At 37.6% G+C, this 20,391-nt stretch overlaps 1 protein-coding gene across 4 annotated transcripts in view; it reads right to left on the minus strand.

Moving 5' to 3' along the window:
• The window catches only part of Rab23 (RAS oncogene family member Rab23), a 353,877-nt gene that overhangs the window by 75,712 nt on the left and 257,774 nt on the right, over nt 1–20,391 (minus strand). For all 4 annotated transcript variants that reach the window (XM_083139370.1, XM_083139367.1, XM_083139368.1 and 1 more), the window contains one exon: nt 7,405–7,526. In XM_083139370.1, coding sequence (XP_082995496.1) covers nt 7,405–7,526 — 122 coding nt within the window. The remainder of the gene's footprint in view (nt 1–7,404; nt 7,527–20,391) is intronic.

Consider the following 20,391-nt stretch of genomic DNA (forward strand, 5'->3'; position numbering starts at 1 on the left):
CTCTCGGCGGGGGCGGACACCCCTTACGGCGCCCCCCCCCCCAACGTTCGGCGCCCAGTACACTTCCCTCACAAACTACAGTCCTACCACATATGTCATAAAATCACTGTCGTAACTAAAACGTTGGAGGCCCAGCCATTTGTCATGTTTTTGTCCCCCCACAGCCATAGTATTTCTGGCGCTAAGAGGTGAAACCAGATGTCCCGTTTTTTCCCGTACAGGTTTTTTTTTTCTTTTAGTCTCTGTTCCAATTTTTTATAACGTTAAACGGGACGCCAAAATGTCCCCATTTTTGTGACAACGACTTATCGCCATAGAATTACTACGTAACGCCAGAACTATTGGAAAAACGAAAACTGGAAAATACATCACCTAGCGATTATTGCGTATAAATTATTTCAGATTTCCAATTTTATCAAAATATTGGAGTTTCTTCTCTGTTTACTAATGCCCCCACTGAACGAGTGTTTTCCTACATGAATAATTTGTGGACAAGTGACAAGAACGCTCTTTCAATACAAACTTTGAAAATTAAGGTGATTAGAAAGGTGAACATTAATCACGCTTGTGTAAACTTTTACAAAATATTATTCGAAAGAAGAATGTTCTGAAGAAGATCCATTCATCGGTAAAATATCAATGAATGACTTCAAATTCTAAATGACTGATTGGAGTGCAATGCACATCACCATGTTATGTAAGTTATTTACACAGTATTTATTTTTTAAAATGAATTTTCAAACACAAGTGTTTTTGAAAAATAGTTATTTTTGTTGAAGTGTGGACATTTTGACGTTCCGCTTTACCTAAAGGAAAATATGAAAATTGTCCCGTTTTATTGTTTTAAATATCTGGTCACCTTACTATGAGGGCGGTTACAATTATGAATTGCATGCTTGTAATGTTTTTAAGTCAGAAAATCTACATCGCGTGGCTGGTGTTTATTGAAAGAAGTTTGCATTTTACATCAAAACAAGTAATGAATGTGTACTTAACACATATCGAACAATCAAGATACAAGAAATAAGTAACGATATTAAATTCACCGTAAAACAAAGGACAAAGAAACGATTTTGTTAAAGGCTCGCAAAGCCTCTATTCCATCTTGCGGCATCCTGCTGCACGTGCTACTTAATAAGTGATATATTATTGTTTTCTCCAATTCCATCTGTATTTAACTGTAGAACAAAAAAGAAAGGTATATTCATTCAAATTTTTTTTTAAAAGCTGGGGCTCGCGCCCTAAAAGCTTGAAGCGCCACTTGCATTGCACCTCCGGTTTATTTATTATGCGATGCCATGTTCTGTGAGACATTTTCCGCAACATAGCAGGGTTCCCATCCATGTGTTATTATGTTATGTTATGTATTCTTCGGTTCGTCTCATTATGCCCTCCGCATGCGTGAATATCTCAATGACACTTTTTCTAACAAATGGATAGGTCGTGGTTCTGAAATATCACCGGCGCCTATGAAATGGCCTGCAAGAAGTCCGGACTTGACAACGTGTGATAACTCTATTTGGGGATACATAAAGGACATTGTGTCGAAACAACGTTATACGGTAATTCCAATGATGAGTTGAGGGCAGCTGTTACAGCGGCATTTGGAACAATAACACCTGCTATGTTACGAAAAATGTCACACAGAACATGGTGTCGCATAATATTATGCAGCGAGAATGAAGGACAGCACACAGATGCACTGGACACACAAAATATGTGAATGGGTAGGGACTTACGGCCACCCTGTATAAAATACTACAACGTTTGCTGAGCACACCAATCATTCTACGTTTTTAACTTCAATAAAAAAGACTGTAATACACTTCTCAAAAATCACAATAAATTGTTTTATTATTACAATAGATGGGACTGTCGGGAACAGTGGAGCAGCTTAACCTATGTCTTATCCCAGCAGGCAAGAAAAGCACTGCTGTGTCACCTCCCATGGTTGTTAATTTTTAGCTCTTGGGTATGTCATAGAATGCCGCAATGTTTGATGTATTTCATTCAACTTTGCAAATTTATCAATAACTAAACAAAAAAAAAGCCCTTGTCAAGGGCGCAGGGAAAGAATGATCACCCCCTCAAACCTTTAATTCGCCCTTGCAGCAAACTACTGAGATTGATATTTTTTTTTTCATCATCAACCTAGTGGCGCTGGGGTACATGTCAGCTCCTCTCACTCCCTGGCCTGGCTACGGCTATTCCATAGTGACTGCGCATAAAAATAATGAATGAGGAGGCAGAGGTGGTGGGTATCTTTTCAAGATCCTCTGTGAAGGGGTGGTCGGACACCTCACGACTCCTTTGATTCACCCCAGTAATATTATACGTCCCTTTAAGTTCCTTTCGTGCTTATCTTTCGTCACCCCTCCGCCTTCCTTCGTCGGCCTTACCTTTGTTCGCCCCCTTATCATTCGTCGCTTCTTATCTTTCGTCACCCCCATCTTTCATCATTCTTATATTTGTTCTCCCCCTTATCATTCGTCGCGTCCTACCTTTCGCCGGCCCTATCTCTCGTCATTCTTATATTTGTTCGCCCCTGCCTTTCGTCGCCTCCTATTTTTCGTCGCATATCTTTCGTCACTCCCATCCTTCGTCATTCTTATCTTTGTTGGCCCCCCTATTATTCGTCGCTTACTAGCTTTCGTCACCACTATCTCTCGTCATTCGTATCTTTGTTGGCCCCTTGCATATCATCGCAACCTTGTGATTCGTCGCCCCTATCTTCCGTCGTCCTTATCATTCGTCGCCCATATTTCAGTCACTCGCCGTTAAACTCCCTGCTCCCCCATGACGGTAGTTCATCGTAAAATATTACAATATTTACCTTATTGCATTTCAACCGTGCATATTATTGAAGAAATAAAATAAGGCCCCTGTCGCCCCTCAGGTAGTGGAGCACCCTCTCCGTCTTCTTTTTCATTCTATGTGAATTATTTATCAATTTGTGAAAAAAATGAAATAAGTCCTCGGTGGAAGTCGCCCACGACGCCCCCCTTTAATCCGCCCTTGGTGACGTTAGCTCTCGAAAGCTTGGAATACTTTCCACAACTCATCTGGCTGATAGCCAGAGAGAATCTTTTCATTGCATTTACTATCAGCCGTACAAAATGTGTCTCAAACAGAAGATTACAAAGTAAAATTTCAATGAGAATGCTGTGAAACTTGAAATTTCCTTTTCTACAAATGTACGCAATCAGTTAACGATCCTGACTGCAACGTCGTGTGGTTGCCGGGGCGCACTCGTGATTGTGGCAAGAAATGGCTCGTTACGAGACTATAAAGCAGCAAATGATGGCAAGAAGTTCGGCTTTACAACCGAGGAGCGGAGAACGCCTGCAAAACGGTGTGAACTGGAAGATCCCTTTCCACCACATGAAAACCCAGAGCTCGACCAATGCCCTTGCACGCTAAGATTTTGCACATTCACTGGAAAGTCGATCTGAAGTGTTTGTGTGTAAGTGCAAGGGCCGATTGCTAAATTACGTCCAAACTTCACAAGACTGGCGAAAATTCCGCAATGTATCGTATCGTTCTCCAAGATCTACTGTTTTCAATCTGATGTGCTTGAAGTTTCAACGTAGAATGTGCATGTACAATAACAAAATACAAATACAGATGAGAGACTTGGCCATATTTAACCAAAGCTAATTCCTCATATCAACTACTTAACATTTTTTTATTCTTGATTCTACTTTGCTCTTTTCTTGCGGCTGATATACTAGGCAAGGAGTTAGTAAAATACGATAATGATTTACTAAGTGCAAATATTCTTTCTGAAATGTCGGTTGATAAAATTTTGTTTCGTAGAGAGGAAGCTCTCTGCTCGAGAAATAGAGGGATTCAAAATTAGTTTATAGGACATTCCACGAAAAGTGATCCTACTCCATGTAAATAACAAAACGAATTAATATGGAAATTATTATTGTTTTTAATTGAATTAAGGTTTAGATCTTTATGAATGTATATAATTTGCACATTTCACCAATGAAAGTTAATAACATATGCTGCCTATTTGCTTTACAGGAAAATAAAGTCAAAATTTGATGCATTGTCACACACGTAACACACTTTTGTTAATGCTTTTCGTGCACTCAGCCTACGTTATTATACTCAAGTTTTTTTAAATTTGTTAGCAGACACCATAAAGTGCTTTATAATGCTATGAAAACAGTTCATTATGAATATTTTAATCCAATCTCATGTCTAGAACATTAAATTTGGCGTGTAAAATGTCACACACGTGACGCGGGAATGTTCCTTCTATAGATTCTTAACGACAATACGAAACTCACTGTGATTTCGCACAGGATATGAACAGAAAGAGGTAAGGTTGGTTAAGTAAACCTTGCATTCAGAAAATCAGTTCAAGAAATGAATGTGAATCCGGAAATAATCACTGAGTTCATTATGGAATCTCATTTTGCAGATCAATAACTAACTTGTGACCTTCAACGTAAGCAACAAGTCATTATCTAGTTATTCTCAAGTGCCCTCATCCAAGTCCATCTTGAGGTTCAGGCCACAGCGCTCAGTCAAGACGTCATCATCTGGAGGCGATCGTCTTAACGCTGTAAACCACATATCGTAATTTTACCGTAGATAATTAAGGTATATTTATTTCTTTTGTGAAGTTAAATTTTGACATTTACCCTCCCGACGAAGATAGAAGAAAAATGTATAATATTGAATATTTACACCAAAATTTTCATTCAGGTCACCACAAAAATTGCTACCATAGCACAAAGAAAGAGTTGATAACCGTCAGAAACTTCCTGGCGGAACAATTTAAACATTATATATCTTTGAAAAATATTATCGGGAATATTTGTCAGCTACAGTAAAACTCGTAACTGCTTTTGTATGGTCTTTTGTATGTAAAATCAACTGACTAAATAATAATAATAAAAAAAACATGTTAGGTTGACCGTAAACTTTCCAAGTTACCTAATTAATTAAACTGTCTTTAACTCTACCCAAAATTAATCAACCAGATAATGCAGATATTCTGCTTAGCTATACAATCTCAATACAAAAGCTTAATTTCTATATCCTTGCAGCAAAAGCGAAACAAATTGGTACAAGGGCAATGTTGCATTTCTGTGAATAAAGACTAAACCTAAATCATTTATCATATTGTAATTTCGATCCTATTGACTTTATTGAACGAAAGATAATATACAAATTGAATCTTTTCATTGTCGTTAGTAAGATCTGTGACAATAACTTAAGTGTTTCATTAAAAAAAAAGCAAATTAATATTTCGATATAAACATTTCTAATATTTCCTTACACTCTTTTTACATTCTGCTAATAACATCGTGAAGAATGTTAATAAATTATGAAACAATAAACATTATCACTGATTTAATAATCAAAGTTACGAACATTGAAGCTTCACAAAGACAAAAATAAAAAGCAGTTCACATGAAACAGTTTTATAAAATTTAATACATTTGTAGTTCATATTAACATACCTAGGTAACATAATGATTTCTGTGTGAAAACATTTGTATTTGAAATATAAGTAATATATTCTTGGATAGTTTTTCACACGAATATTTCATCGAAGTTCTTGTTACACATCGCACCCTTGTATTTGAATGTACAACATATCTTCCGATTAGCATAAAGAACCATAAAGCGGGATAGAATAAGAATGTAAATGTACACATGTATCAACTTTACCCCGTTGTATAGCTTTCTTTCATTAAGCACATTTTGAAACTGAAAATTTGTGTAAATAGTATGACAATTTTATCGAATGCTTGCATAAAATTTTCACTAAAAAATTGCTTTACTAGACACGAACGTAATATTTTAAACGTTGGCTAAATCTTGAAACAAATTAATTTGCAATCATAAACAATAGCCTAATCTTAACGTTAACAAACGTTTGTAATTCAGGATAAATTATTTGATATTTCTAAAAAAAATGTTGACGAGATAAAACATGACCACATTTAAGGTTATATTAGATGCCTATTCCGTACACATGAAATGTTTACATCATGAACTACTGCTCTTATTTATTTATGTGTATAAAACCTTTGTTACTTAACTTGTATCTTTTCGTAGGGACCGACCGAATCATATGGAATTGCCCTAAACATCTCATTTTCAGCAACATGTTGAATAAATGTGTACGTTACTCTTACCTTTTTCATCATAATTGCCTCTGTAATTGAGCACACAACACTTATACACCATACCTCTTGCACATTTAAGCATATTTACAAGTCATGTAAACTCGATTACAGTTCCTAAATTTGCATTACAATTCAATATTCACTAAAAAGGTCCAACATTCATTCCGAAGAAGCAAATCAGACATGGCGGTTATCTCGTCTCCAGTTGATGACGATTAGTCACGTGACCGAAGCAAGCTATGAGGCTTTCAGATTGAGAAGGTAATGCCTCATCCAACTCAATACCTACCCGAATGTCTACAACAGTCGAAAGGGTAATGGGTACCGAACATGAGACCTTACAATCACAAGACGATGATTTTAATTCTGGTCCAGCAGACCTACCATAGAGCCGAAATTAGGCAACATTTGCATAATTACGACGTACTGAAATGGTGCTAACCATCTGTTGTATTGCGCATAGATTGTCTAAAGGCGGTGCGGTTATGTTTCATCTTTCTTGGGTAATTTTCGACGAGTCGATCAAGTTGTTTCATGCAGCCTTCAGCTATCTTGAGTTCGAATCGTGTACTGGCGAATTTAGATGTTTCCCCCTTGAGGACTTGATGTAAGGTAACATTTTCAGTCCAGATGGACGTACTGATTGCTTTGTGAGAGAATACCCTGATACAAACTTATCTACTCGATAATTTTCTTATCATCAAACTATAGTAGTGCCTGAGGTATGGTACACCGTACCGTTTGATAAATACACCTTTAGCAGTACATACAGAAATTCCGCTGGCATTGGATGTAAGGGAGCTGTTTTTCATGGGCTGAGTAACATGAAATGAAAGGATTTGATTGTTTAGTTTATTTTGCTTCACTTTTCTGCCACTCTTGGCTAATCGCGAAGATGAGGATGAGTGATGATATGATGAAATTGATGAAGGGACACTCAAGATAACACCCATGCCCAGGCCGGGATTCGAGCCGAGACCGCTTGATCCATAGAGCACTGTGCTAACCACTCCGGCACGGAAGTCGGCTAAAGGTGGCGAAGGTAACTAGCAATTAAAGGGAATGATAAAACCCCGCAAGCAAAGAAACCCTTATTCTAGGAAGAAAATAAAGGAAACAAATCAGGACTCTTGATAATTCTCACTTCGCACAAATGACCTCTTGTTGGGCTTTGGTTTTCACTATGAAGTTTTAGATTTTATATATTTTTTATAATAATAATAACAACAACAACAATAATTGTACTCACTCTATTTGTCGCTCCAAGAAGTCGACTCCAATTGTCTTTTTGTAGTCTTTGGTAAATGTTCCTTTACAATAACGTTGTATCATACTGGATTTCCCTACAGCGCCATTCCCCACAATCACCACCTGAAACGAAAGGAAAAAAAAACGTCAGCCGCATTGATTTACGCAAACACTTATAACAACGTTCGTCAGCAACTTTAATGTCACTCTCCGCGCACACACACACACACACACACACACACACACACACACACACACACACACACACACACACACACACACACACACACACAGACATACATACATACATACATACATACATACATACATATACACACACACACACACACACACACACACACACACACACACACATATATATATATATATATATATATATGAGAAATCGAAACAACACTACAGGCTCCTCTTTCGTACAGCCTGTGCATCATCGAGAATGTGTATACCATAAATGGTTAAATGAAGGCTGCCACTTCTGAAAAGTATGCAATGCTAGAGCGACGAAAGACAAAAATTGATGTTACTGCTGCTGCTAAGAGAAGAATTTACAAAGATGGGGCCGTCTATGTAGCGAAAACTGGGTTGTGGTACAATAATAAAGTTCTATCTGACTTGTCAATGTAAATAATAATAAACAAGATACGATATAATATCAACACTAGCCAGAAACGTTATGAACACTACAGTAGATATTCAAACAAATTTGTGAGGACTTTCAATCTACGTCACAAGAAAATTCTTGAACAGAAAGTACGTCTGAAATCAAAACACGTTTAAGCTTCCTTTCAATGGAAATGCTCATATTAAGTTCAAAGATCGAAATGTGCAAGAATACATCCATATAAAAATAAGCAGAAACGTACCATCAAAATTATCTGTGTCAATTAAAAAGTGTAATACTCTCTAGGCATAGTTTTTATCGAAGACTGATTAAATTCTTGAACAGAAAATATGTCTGAAATCAAAACAAATCTAAGCTTCCTTTCAATGCAAATACTCAAATTAAGTTCATCGATAGAAATGTGCAAGAATACATCCATATAAAAATAAGCAGAAACGTACCATCAAGATTATCTGTGTGAATTAAAAAGTGTAATACTCTCTAGGCATCGAAGACTGATTATTATTTAATACGTACGACAGCGAAAAAAAATCATTTTAGTCAAACTAATGTCAGTTTTAACATTGTCACAGATTACAATTCCCAAGAGAAGCGTTATTCCAACAATTTGGCTAACCGAGATGACAGTTACGTTTTATTGGCCTATCGGAATACATGTCTAATCCTGTAGCAATCTACACTAACCTCTACATCACGGTTGGCGGCGAAAAAACAGGACTATTAAAATAGAGATTAGTGTCTGTTTTCAGAACAAATTACTCTGTTTCGTGATATAAGCGAATTATTCACGCGCCTAATAGCACTGGTCCATCGATAAAAGTTTTCCCCAGTCTATTGATCCCGACTATAGAGTGATCAATACCCTGGCTACATGAATAGGAACGTAGGGAGGAAGTTCTGACACACTTCGTTTAATGAGGTCAAAGTGACGTAACATTGGGAGTAAAGAGCAAAGTTGATATTGGGTGTAGATTATATGACATTGAAGTTCCATCGCCCTAGAAGATTACAATTATTAAGACAGGATTCCTACTAATTTTGCAAAATCAATTTCCTCAACTTTTCCAGTCACTTTTAAAATTGTGCGGGCCACTCTATAATAATTTAACGTACAAATAAATACGTGTTCTGTTTTAAAATTTATATTTTTCTGAAATCAAGTAATTTGATATAATATCCAAAATACAGGACAGAAAATGAAAAAATAAGAACATTTTTTCATGCGAAACATTCGTCCCAAAAACCAGTTGAGAGTAATAAGAATAAAGTAATGACATATTTCGTAATTACCATATTTAACCTTCGTTTTAAAAGTTGTTCAAAGACAAAAATAGTAATTGGGGCTCATTTTAAGGGTGGTGCGCAATAACCCAGGCTTTTCCAGATTTCTTCAATGCCTTCATTTTAAAAAATTGATTTTATCAAAATTTCTGGAGGGGCGTAGCCCCATCAGACAGTGGCAAGGGTCTCGGGTTAGATTTCGCTCATAGATTTAGGTGTTTCGTTAAGAAAACTAGGGACCTACTCCGGTCTAAAAAGTAAAAAACAGCGGCGATGGGACTCTATGCGCTGACCACGCGTCGCTCAAAGAAAAGTCGCTATGCCCGCCTTGCACATGCCAAATCTTGAATATGCTAATAGGAAAACCCCGTAAACTCCTGAAGAAAAAACATCTAATTCACACAATGTGTCAGTTGGCGCTTTACAATCTGAATGAGGCTAGAAAGAGGTTAATATTGTCGAGAATTTAGCAACAATTGCATGCTACGTGTTCACAGTAGAAAAGAAAAGGAAGGTTCCTAATTTCAATGGCGAAAGGGCGTCGACTATTTCTCGAAAATTCTTTCTCTTCTGTGAAAGAGATCTCTACGATTTCCATTCTTATGCAAATCATGGCACAAAAAGCTCCCTTTGCCAACAAAGAAAGCCGATGTAAGCCGAGACGTGAGTTCGGAATTCAAGGATAGTAATGGTGGAAACGGGGGGAGGGGGGGTGCATTATTATATGAAATGTTCCTGTCATCCCACAAAAAAATACCGAATTAGGGAGAAAATTGTTTATATATGTACAGATTCATTGAATTATTTTACTTCGCTTTTCTGCCACTTTTCGCTAATTGCTAATTGCACCTCTTCTATATACAGGAATTGAACGACGGTCAACCATGCACTACCGAAAAAGATTAATAGAAATAATTATAATTAATTAATACTAATAATAATTTCCGTGTAGATGAACGAGCTCTTGCCTTTGGTGTAAATGGTGCGGAGAGTAATCCCGAAGCCCAAAACCCTAAAAATTCGGTGTTGACGAGACATCGTATTTTTTGTTATCTGCAAAACTGTCATTCAACATTGCATACATTGGGTTAGGTTAAGCCAATTACAGAATAAAAATGTTAGTAGGGATAAGTTCCCTTCATTACAAATTAACCATATCAGTGAAGAATTTATCAACAACTTGTACTTCCGGATCATCCAATACCAATTCGTATTATATTACTTCAATCCAGATGAACAACTGAATATTCTACATTCTGAAAATCGAAGGAGCGACAGCATATTTGTAGACCCACATGCGTAGGAGTAGTCGAAAGGGGCACTTGACGCCCCTTCGAAAAGGGGATCGATTGATTTATTTTACTTCGCTTTTCTGCCACTTTTGGCTAATTGCGAAGATGAGAATGAGTGATGACGTGATGAAGGGACACTCACAAACACCCATTCCGGCATTCGAACCCGGGACCCCTGGCGTCGTAGCGCGATGTGCTAACCACTAAGCCACGGGGGTCGGCTCGAATGGGAAAAAATTCTCCACTTATACTCTTTCATATTAATATTTTATTTTACTATCTTTTCTCTTCCGACTTATGTTTTGTTTTCTTTATCCTTTGACAAGTTCTCTCCTATTTTCCCCGATTGTTTCCGCTTATATTTCTATTCCCCCTTCCTCCTCACTCTGTCTCTCTCTCTCTCTCTCTCTACTCTATTTCTCTCTGCATTTCTCGAAATATTTATACCTTGCCTCATTAACATTAAACAAAATGTCACACAGGTTTCAATATAAACATCACTGCCGAATATTTTTTCGATATGATTTTAATTTGATTTTTATTATTTAGCTTCTCTTTTCTGCCATTCTTGGCTAGTCGCAACGATGATATTGAGTGATGATACAATGGATTGGTGAAGGAACTATGCCCAGGACGGGATTCGAATCCGGAACCTCTGTCATAGTAGTGCTCTGTGCTAACCACTACGTCACAGAAGTTGACACAACTTTTTGATTTTGACTAACTTAATAACATTTTCTTCGTAGTAAGTGGTCACATTCTTTAACCTTTATTTCTCAGACAAACGAAAACTGAAAAACACAGCATGGCTCGACCTTATACGAGGTACTTGTGAGCTTTCAGAAACCTCATCTAATCAAGTCAAAGGGCCACCGAATGACTGATATCGTGCTCAATTCTTACAACAGGTGGTGGAGTGAGTTTCGCATCAACCAACAGCGAAGAAGAACAACAACCAGGCTTCGTGACGATCTGTGAACGAAAGAGACAGGAACCACGCTGGAAGTTACCTGGAATGCTGTAAAAACTCCAAGAACTCAACTACTCTTTTTTATTCTTCTCTGACTTGTTTACTCTATTTGTAGTATTCCACCATAACATGGTTGCCAGATCTTCACAAAACTGAGTTGCATTTGTATTCGCCAAGCTATTGTCGAAAAGAAATCTGTGTCCTAAACCCGCTGAAGACAGTAAATATATCTGCCACGTAATTCAGCTGACAAGATGTAACTTCACTTCTCAACAACAAAATATGACAAGGCTGTCCTACTTCGCTTCATAAAGTAAACCAAGCTGATGTAACAGATGTCTTGTATCGCTAGATATCTCAGCTACAGATTACGCAGCTATGGATTTGTAACGAATGATGTACTACAATTTACTGACAGAGCCCGGATTTGAATGTAATTACATATTCTATTCCTTTCTACACACATACCTTGAACATGTAAATGTCAACGAATTATATAACTGACATGATTATGCATAATTTTTATGTTACATATTTGCCAGGATATTACATATTTTACATATTGCCAAATTGCTTTACATAAAACAACATATTTCGGTATTTTTTTACTATCTTGATCCTTTTCCCTATATTTTCGATCTCTGAAACATAAAGAAAATTTGTAGCTCATGTGATGTATGTCATAATTTCTAAATGAGATGCATAGTGCTTGCGATCAATTAAAGTTGACTGCCAAGTCGAAAGACAGGCTGAAGACCAAAAAAGTATGGGAACTGTTATTCATCGAAAGATGCTGGAGTTGCTCCCCTTTCTGGTTACATATTTTCGTCTTGCATTTAGGTGTAGGCAAAGCTCCTAGAAACATGTCATTGGTGGACAAGAATGGTGCTTTCCTGTACGTACAAAGCGAGTTACACAATATGTTCCCTTATACTTTCATTCGATTGTTCTTTGTGTAGATGCGCTTCTTCTTCTTCTTTTTTTGTTACGAAAGATACAAAGAGCCATCTTACATATTTACATAGTCTACAATCATTTGCGATGTGAAAAGAAATTCATATTTGACAAGATTGGTTTCTTAAATATGTATATGTTGCTGCGCTTTTTTAAGTTTATAAATTTGATACAAATTCTAAAAGTCCTTAAAATTATGTTGAATATGTTCAAATATAATAAATATCTAGCAGAATTCTAGAAATTGCTTGGATACTCGATTATTATTAATAATGCATATTCTTTGAAACTACATATCCTTTTGATAATACATATTTAGGTACATATTTTATCAATTGTTGTTACATATTTATGTACATATTTTGTACTTTGATATTACATAATAATCCGGGGTCTACTAATAACGCTGCATACACTAAGCTAGATACACAACTTCTTAACGAGATCTAATGAAACCTGTCAAGCTACGTTATTTTGAAAGGAAAAAACCGTAAACTGAAATCGAAAAAATGCATATTGAAGGATGCAACTTCTCTTGCCTTGCAGTTAAACGTATACGTAATAAGGAAAGGTAAAGTTCCCAGTGTACATTGCACCGTGCCTTGAGGGGGGATGTAGGAGTATAGCCCTACACATTCCACGAAGAGCTAGCTTTTATTTCTGATAAATCAAATAGTAACTCGACTAAAATAACCAACAAAAACATCCATTTGCAGATAACTCAGAATTCTTAGTTGAATTCTTACATTTTTCCCTCTCCCAAAATTGATAAAATTCCGCCTAGAGCTAGAATATTTAGGTTAATTTTGTTCGTAGCATAAAGACTCCGTAGATGGTGTAATAACGTTGCTGAAAAATGATGCGATGGAACAAGTGAAAGTGCTGCTCTCTTTTGGGAGTAAGCATAAGCTAAAGTAGCCATTATTCTGAGAGCATCCACCAGAATAGCTTTAATTATCCTAAAAGGTATCGTAAACTTGCTAACACTCCATATGTTTTTCTAAAACATTTGTATTTTAATCTTCCTTTCAGAAGATTTGTCAAGACTGGCATTATGGCAGGTTTTTCTTCCAAATCTTCTCGCCACACAGACGCATTGCATAAAATGAAGATAACATCAAAAACAAATAAATGCAAAGGAAACTTCTTTTGGTCCACGGCCCGTGGGAATAAGAATAACATTAATTCTCCGTGAGATACGAGATCTCAACAGAAATTTGCAACCTGCTACTGAGAAATTTGCATTGCAATTTTGAAGACTCACAGTGCCAAGAGCGTACAAGAAATGAGATGAACATTTTCTCCCAGTATTTTCGCAATGGTTCACACACTTACACACATATTATAGACATTTGTAAGCTTTTATCTTCTTGTTACATGTAAAAGAAGGACTCCTTGCTCCCAACCTTCAGGCTGGTGTTATTGTCCTCTATCACCTGGCACAGAACAGGCCAACAAGAGCTCTTTATGTGCCCTTTTAGTTGAGAGTCTGGACAGAAGATGATCGGGCGTTTCCTTGCTCTCAAGTTGTTCCTTTTAGCAATTTCCTTGAGTCCTAAATATGTTTAGACGGTTCGCACTGTAGAAATATTTCCTTTGGTAAGAACACCTTTTGAAAGAGTTTTGTACAGTGTAACGTTGGAATAGGCGAAATTGAGGTTGCAGCTTAATAGTAAAGTGAATGGAAGGATTTGGATTATTTGATTGTGTATTGTCGCCTATTTAAGCGTCGGTTAACATATAAATCGATTACTGAGAGGACCTAAGCTTATAAAGTTACAATGTCACGATGATGGGTAAGTTTTGTATTTTCTTTATTTTTATTGTATGTCCATCTTCTAGTCACTTTTGGCTACTGCAACACTGAGAGTGAATGATGATTAGATGAAATTGATTAAGAGTAAGTAAGTAAAAAAAAAAAACGCGACTGCCACGTAGGTATGTGTTTTGATGATATAGGGTTTATTGAAGGGCCAGGGGGAAAAACGATGAATGTTCATTCGAGACAATTTGCCAGGAAATGAAAAACAAAGTATTTCTTTCCATAAGAACGTTAATATATGCCAAAATAATAATGCGTTTTTCAGGCACTTCTCATCGTTTCCCAACCAAGGCCGTTCTCATTCTTATAGTACAGCTTCTGAACTATCAGATGGCGTTGCGATCTCAAAATGGGCGAAAAATCGACATTCATCGTTTTTCCCCCTGGCCTAGTTCGTACCAGGTAATAATTATCATATATTCGTTTTCTTAAAACCGTGAGTAGAAAGCAAATATTACCGCCAAGCTTTTATTAATAAAAAGTCTTCTATAGTTGCAATACCACTTTATGGCAATTCAACTGCCACATACAAGTTTGTACGTGAAACGATAATTAATCTCGTACTTGAGATAAAATTAGTTTGTGTATTACATACACTGCTACGATTAATCAAAAAGTGCCAATTTCATGCTTCTGTTCATTATTAGTAGCTAAAATTGCAACGTGGTCCAGCGGGTTTATGCAATCAAGCACGCTGTATATTGGAACGTGAGCAGGTTACAGCGTGATTGAAGTGAGTTCTACTACAGAAGGTTGTTTCACGTTGATGGTAACGATTTCGATCACCAGGGAGCAGCACGTAGGCACAGCACAGAGCAGCCAGAGCCAGTAGGACGAAAGTACTGTGTGTTGACTTTCAAAGACGATGGTTGGTGTGTGAGTGAGTGTTTATATGGCACCAAAAATTCCAGTCTTTTGGGAGGGGTACATCTGTGCCCTTTCCGACGTTGGTTATAGTTATAGCTAGATAATTAAACAGTGCCACATGAAAGCATTCCATGTATGAAAGAAGGGCATCAATGCAGAGTTGAATCGCCATAAAGCTTGCACCGTACCTGTTGCTCGAACCAGTCAAAGTGGGCCTCGGACATATCTGAAGCCCAAGCGTCCCTCCGATGTTGTGCGGAAAGTGAGATCCTTGGTGCGATGTGAAAACCCTGCAACGCAAAGAGTGATTGCACAGGCAGTGCAATGCTTCCCTGCAACTGTGAATCGCATCATAGCCCAAGATTTACAACTTGTGTGGAAGCACAAGGCTCAAGTTCATAAGTTGCGTGCCTCACATGTCCAAGAGAGGAAGACCAACAGTCGGAAACTCTACGAACGCCATCTGGCAGGGGACCGCTGGAAGTATGTGGTGTCCCTGGATGAAGCATGGGTGTATCTGTCGGGCTGTGGTAAAAAAAAGGGCCATCTACTATCGTCGACGTGATGCAAGAGGTCGATCTGAGTGGGTACGTGAATGTGCTGAAAGTTTTCCACGCGGGTTCATGGTTGTTGGTGGTTACTGCCATAACGGCAAACTTCCAATGCGCAGAGTGGAAAAAATGGCTAATATAAATGCAGCCTATTACCAGACGAATATTTTGGAGCCACTTTACAGACATGATGTATCTTCTGTCTATGGCAGCGACACATCTCGTGTTGTCATCCACCAGGACAAGGCTTCCAGTCATACGGCAAAGTCCACGCAGGCATACATGGATCGGATGGCACGTGAAACGGGCATTCATGCAATCCCCTTTATAGACATCCCTGTGAAATCCCCCGATGCCTCTTCCATGGATTTTTGTTGATTTCCGTTGTTGAAACGAGCCTTGCGAAGCAGACGGCCCCGCACAATTGAGGGTCTTTGGAAAGCTTGTCAGGAGGAATATGATTGTTTGGACCAATGTGTTCTTCAACGCAGTCTCCTCCAATGGAAACTCCGCTGCAGGGCCATTGCTGCAAGACAGAGGTATCACGTGGAGCACCACCGCTCGTGACGTCACGGTTTTTCTTAAGGTGAGGTGGGTTCTAACTTTGTTACCATGGACGTGAAACGACCTTCTGTAGCTGTTCGCAGCAAGTTGGATGGCGAGAATTTCTAGTCTGCTACCTAGTCCTGCTGTCAAAAAGATCGACCAGTAAGAAATCTAACTTCGTGAGAAACGAGTTTAAAATCCTTAAAATAAAGCATTTGTTTACCTCACTTCAACACGCTCAAGTATTTTTAATAGACGCTTGTCTATGTAAACATTTTTTGTTTGGAAAGTCACAGTAGAAAGTTTCTAGCATGTGTGGCTACAATCCAACTTTAAACTGTAGGCCCAGTCCCGATTAGCCTTTCTGTGCTTAGAGTGGACTTAAAACAACAATTCAATCAATACAATCAAAGGACTGCATACATCTGGAAATGTCCTTTTACAATCACGGACATTTCTGGGTTGTAACAATCCCGTTGATAGTTAAGGGTCAAATGGACTTTTGGCAGTCGTAAGGGCGAATATTTTCAAATTTTCCTCTTCATTCGAAAAACAGCTGTGACATTCCAAAATATACGCTTAGAATTCCTTCTAGATACTCTCAAAAGTTTCGCGATTGCGTAAGTCTATTAAAATATTGATAATATCTAGATAACAGTGAAAACAAACTACAAGAAAATTCACGTCAATGCTCTAGAAGGAATTCTAAGCGTACATAATTGTTCATATTTTGGAATATCGAAGAGGAAAATTTGGAAAAATTCGCCCTTTCGGCTGCCAAACTTCCAGTCGAGCCTTAAACTTAATGGGAGCGTTACAACCTAAAACCATAGAAGTATCCGTGTTCCGTGACTGTATAGAGCCATTGTCACGGGTGGACGCACAGATCCCATTTTTGTCATTAAGTAACTATTCTACTAACAATTAAGTAACAATTTTCGTACATTTTCTGTGCGATGAATTATGAAAGTAACACTGTTAATTAAACATAACTAACCACATTTATAGCTATAGGTGAACAATTTTTTTGTCACTGGTAGGACACTTAACTCATAAGAACCTTAGCCTTACTTTATTTTCTGTGAATGTTCAAATGATGAAAAATAAATTATTTGAGACAAAGATAATATTCTAGTAGAGTTGAAGGGGGAATGTAACAGTTAAAGGAGAAATTAATTGTTGTTTTTTTTGTCAAGGGTGGAACACAATCCACAAAAGTAAATAGGAAATGTTAAAATAAACAAAGAATATGTAAAATGCCTTTTACTATTAACTAATTTATACATAATAATTGAATTTCTATCCAAAATGACAATTTTAGATTGTTGACTCACAAGATAGAATATAATTACAGTATTGTACTTATTTTTAACCTTCAAACGGTAAGGTGCGGGTCGGATCCGACCCAAGCGGAAGTTGCTTGGTTACTGTTTCCCCCTCCCGTATTTGCTGGTGACATAGCTTCAGGTAACCTTCACCTTACTCATGAGGAACGCGTCTGAGTGACTGCACGTCCTAGGTACGTCACTGTCCGGTTTTATTCTTATTTATATTAGCCCTTGTCGCTGTCTGGGTCGGATCCGACCACACCTTACCATTCACGGTAGACATTCTCCCTGTAATTTCACGTCTTTTTTTTCAGTTTGTCCCAATTGTTGTGCACCATGGCGTTCAGGAAGTTTATCTGCACTGGGGATGAGAGAGATTAGAGCTGAGTTGCAAAGACAAGAAGAGGACTCCGAAGGAGACTGGGATGATGAAATAAGTGAAGACATCTCCGAGTCAGAAGATGAAACTGCGAACAGTGACGATTGTGAAGATGTGTTTGATTGTGTTGGTGGGGACGTTTCAGACTGGGAGGATCGTGATTATCAAGTTGCAGTGGTAGAAAATGGTGATAGACAATTTGAACTAGGTAAAGATAACGAAACAGTTTGGACCAACAAGCTGCTGCGTTCAAAATTTTCAAAGACACCACCTTCGAATATCATCACTCATTTGCCTGGACCCAAAGGAAATGCACGTGGAATTACTGATGAATTCAAATTATTTTCCTTATTTATTAGTGATGAAATCATCGAAACAATTGTATGCCATACTAATGAAGAAATAGAAATGTCCAAACTCAAGTACAATTCAAGTCTGTGGTTTATATCTCCTACTGATCCGATGGAAATCAGAGCTCTGATCGGACTGTTGTACGTGAGTGCTCTACTAAAAAAAATCTGGTTTGAGACTTAGTGACATGTTTTCTCCCATATATGGCCCTTCAGTATTCCGCTGCACAATGTCCCAAAAGAGATTTGCCTTCCTTCTGCAAAATTTAAGATTTGATGACAAGGCCCCCAGAAATACACGAAAATCTACGGACAAATGTGCTGCGCTCAGAGAAGTGTGGAATGCTTTTGAAAAAAATTGTGGAAAGTATTACAGTCTTCCTGAGTACGTCACAGTGGATGAGACTTTTCTAATTTTCCGGGGCAGATGTCCTTTCAGGATGTATATTCCATCGAAGCTGATAAATATGGCCTGAAAATTATCTCCCTCTGTGATGCGAGAACCTTTTATTTTCTTGGAGGCATTCCATATATCGGTCAAGAGCTTCTCAGCACAATCGTTCAGTTGATGGGGAAAGAACTTGAAAGCGACAAGGAAGCAAGAAAATCAACAGTACCAGAAGCCCAATTCCAAAAGAAAAGAAGAAGGTGTGAATTCTGCAATTCTTCAAAAGTCAGAAAAGGGAACGAGTTCTGTAGGATGTGCCATCGTTGCTTGTGTGGTGAGCATAAAGTAGTATTGTGCCCTTCTTGTGCTAATGACTGTAGTGATGAAGAAACCAAAATGTGTTAAGTTTGTTTTACAAACTGTGTTAATGAATACTTTTCCACTACTAATGTATTCATTCGTAGTGATAACTGTTTGTAGTTTGAAAAGAAAGAAATCTAGACTACACTACACTTCACCTGTTCAAATGCTGAAACTACAATTTCGTGTTCTGTTAATATGGATGTAGTTTTACTAATTTTGCATTTAGTTTTTCAAGATTTTTATATGCATTTGTTATTTATTTTTTAGACAATCTCGTTTCACTTTACAGTTGTTTTGAATCCGTCCATTCTGTAAATGAGATAAAGAAAAGTTGCTAGTTTTGGAAATCAGTGGGAATCAGTGGACGCGGGAAGGTAAATACTTTTCTTTTTTAGAAAATTTTGTAATCAAATAGTATTAAAGGTGTTATTACTAAAGTAATTTTAAATCTAAACAAGTTATCATGCTTTACCTTCCTTTTCTTGAACATCAAATTGACAAAATTTCAGATGGGTTGGATGCGACCCAACCTTACCGTTTATGTTCTGAGAATTCACCTTACCGACGAAGGGTTAAAAGAATGCCCTGTGTGCGTTTTCTCTTTATTTTAATGGCTTTTCTACCTCTGTAGGTTAACGCCTATGAGTTTGAATGGAGAATTAATTAGTAACACAGTTGAAGGACTGCAAATTCATAACATTAATTCATTTCTTACAAATGGAATCAAAGCAGTTGAATCACAAACACAGACAAATTACCAGACTTTAATAATTCTGAAATAACCGTTTACCTCATTATGAAATTTCAAATGAGGAACGAAACACTCAAAGAACAGCATTAACATAGCCTATATTACGTACAACTCATATACTGTGTGTGTTTCATGCCTGATTTTGTAAGTGTAGGACTGTTGTACTGTTTTCAGTGGCGCAACCACAGGGGTGAACAAGGGGCATTGCCCCCATCCTTCGACGGAAGTCAATTCTAGGAGGGGCAAGGGGGGAAGACATTGGCGACTAAGAGCACCTGCAGGATGGGGCACAGAGGAGCCATACCCCTCGATTTCAAATTTTATGCAAATAAAAATGCATTTCGTAAAATTTTCTTGCTCGCAATTTATTTGTTTTCTATAATGTATTGTATTTAAATAATATGTGTTGTACGAGATTGAATAAACTTTGAATGCACACGTGCACAATTTAGTATTTTACTATTTTATGTCGCTCCATGTTTCATATGGGTAAAACATAATGA

Source organism: Lepisma saccharinum, chromosome 17 (assembly GCF_977018435.1).
Source record: "Lepisma saccharinum chromosome 17, izLepSacc3.1, whole genome shotgun sequence".
Taxonomy (NCBI): domain Eukaryota; kingdom Metazoa; phylum Arthropoda; class Insecta; order Zygentoma; family Lepismatidae; genus Lepisma; species Lepisma saccharinum.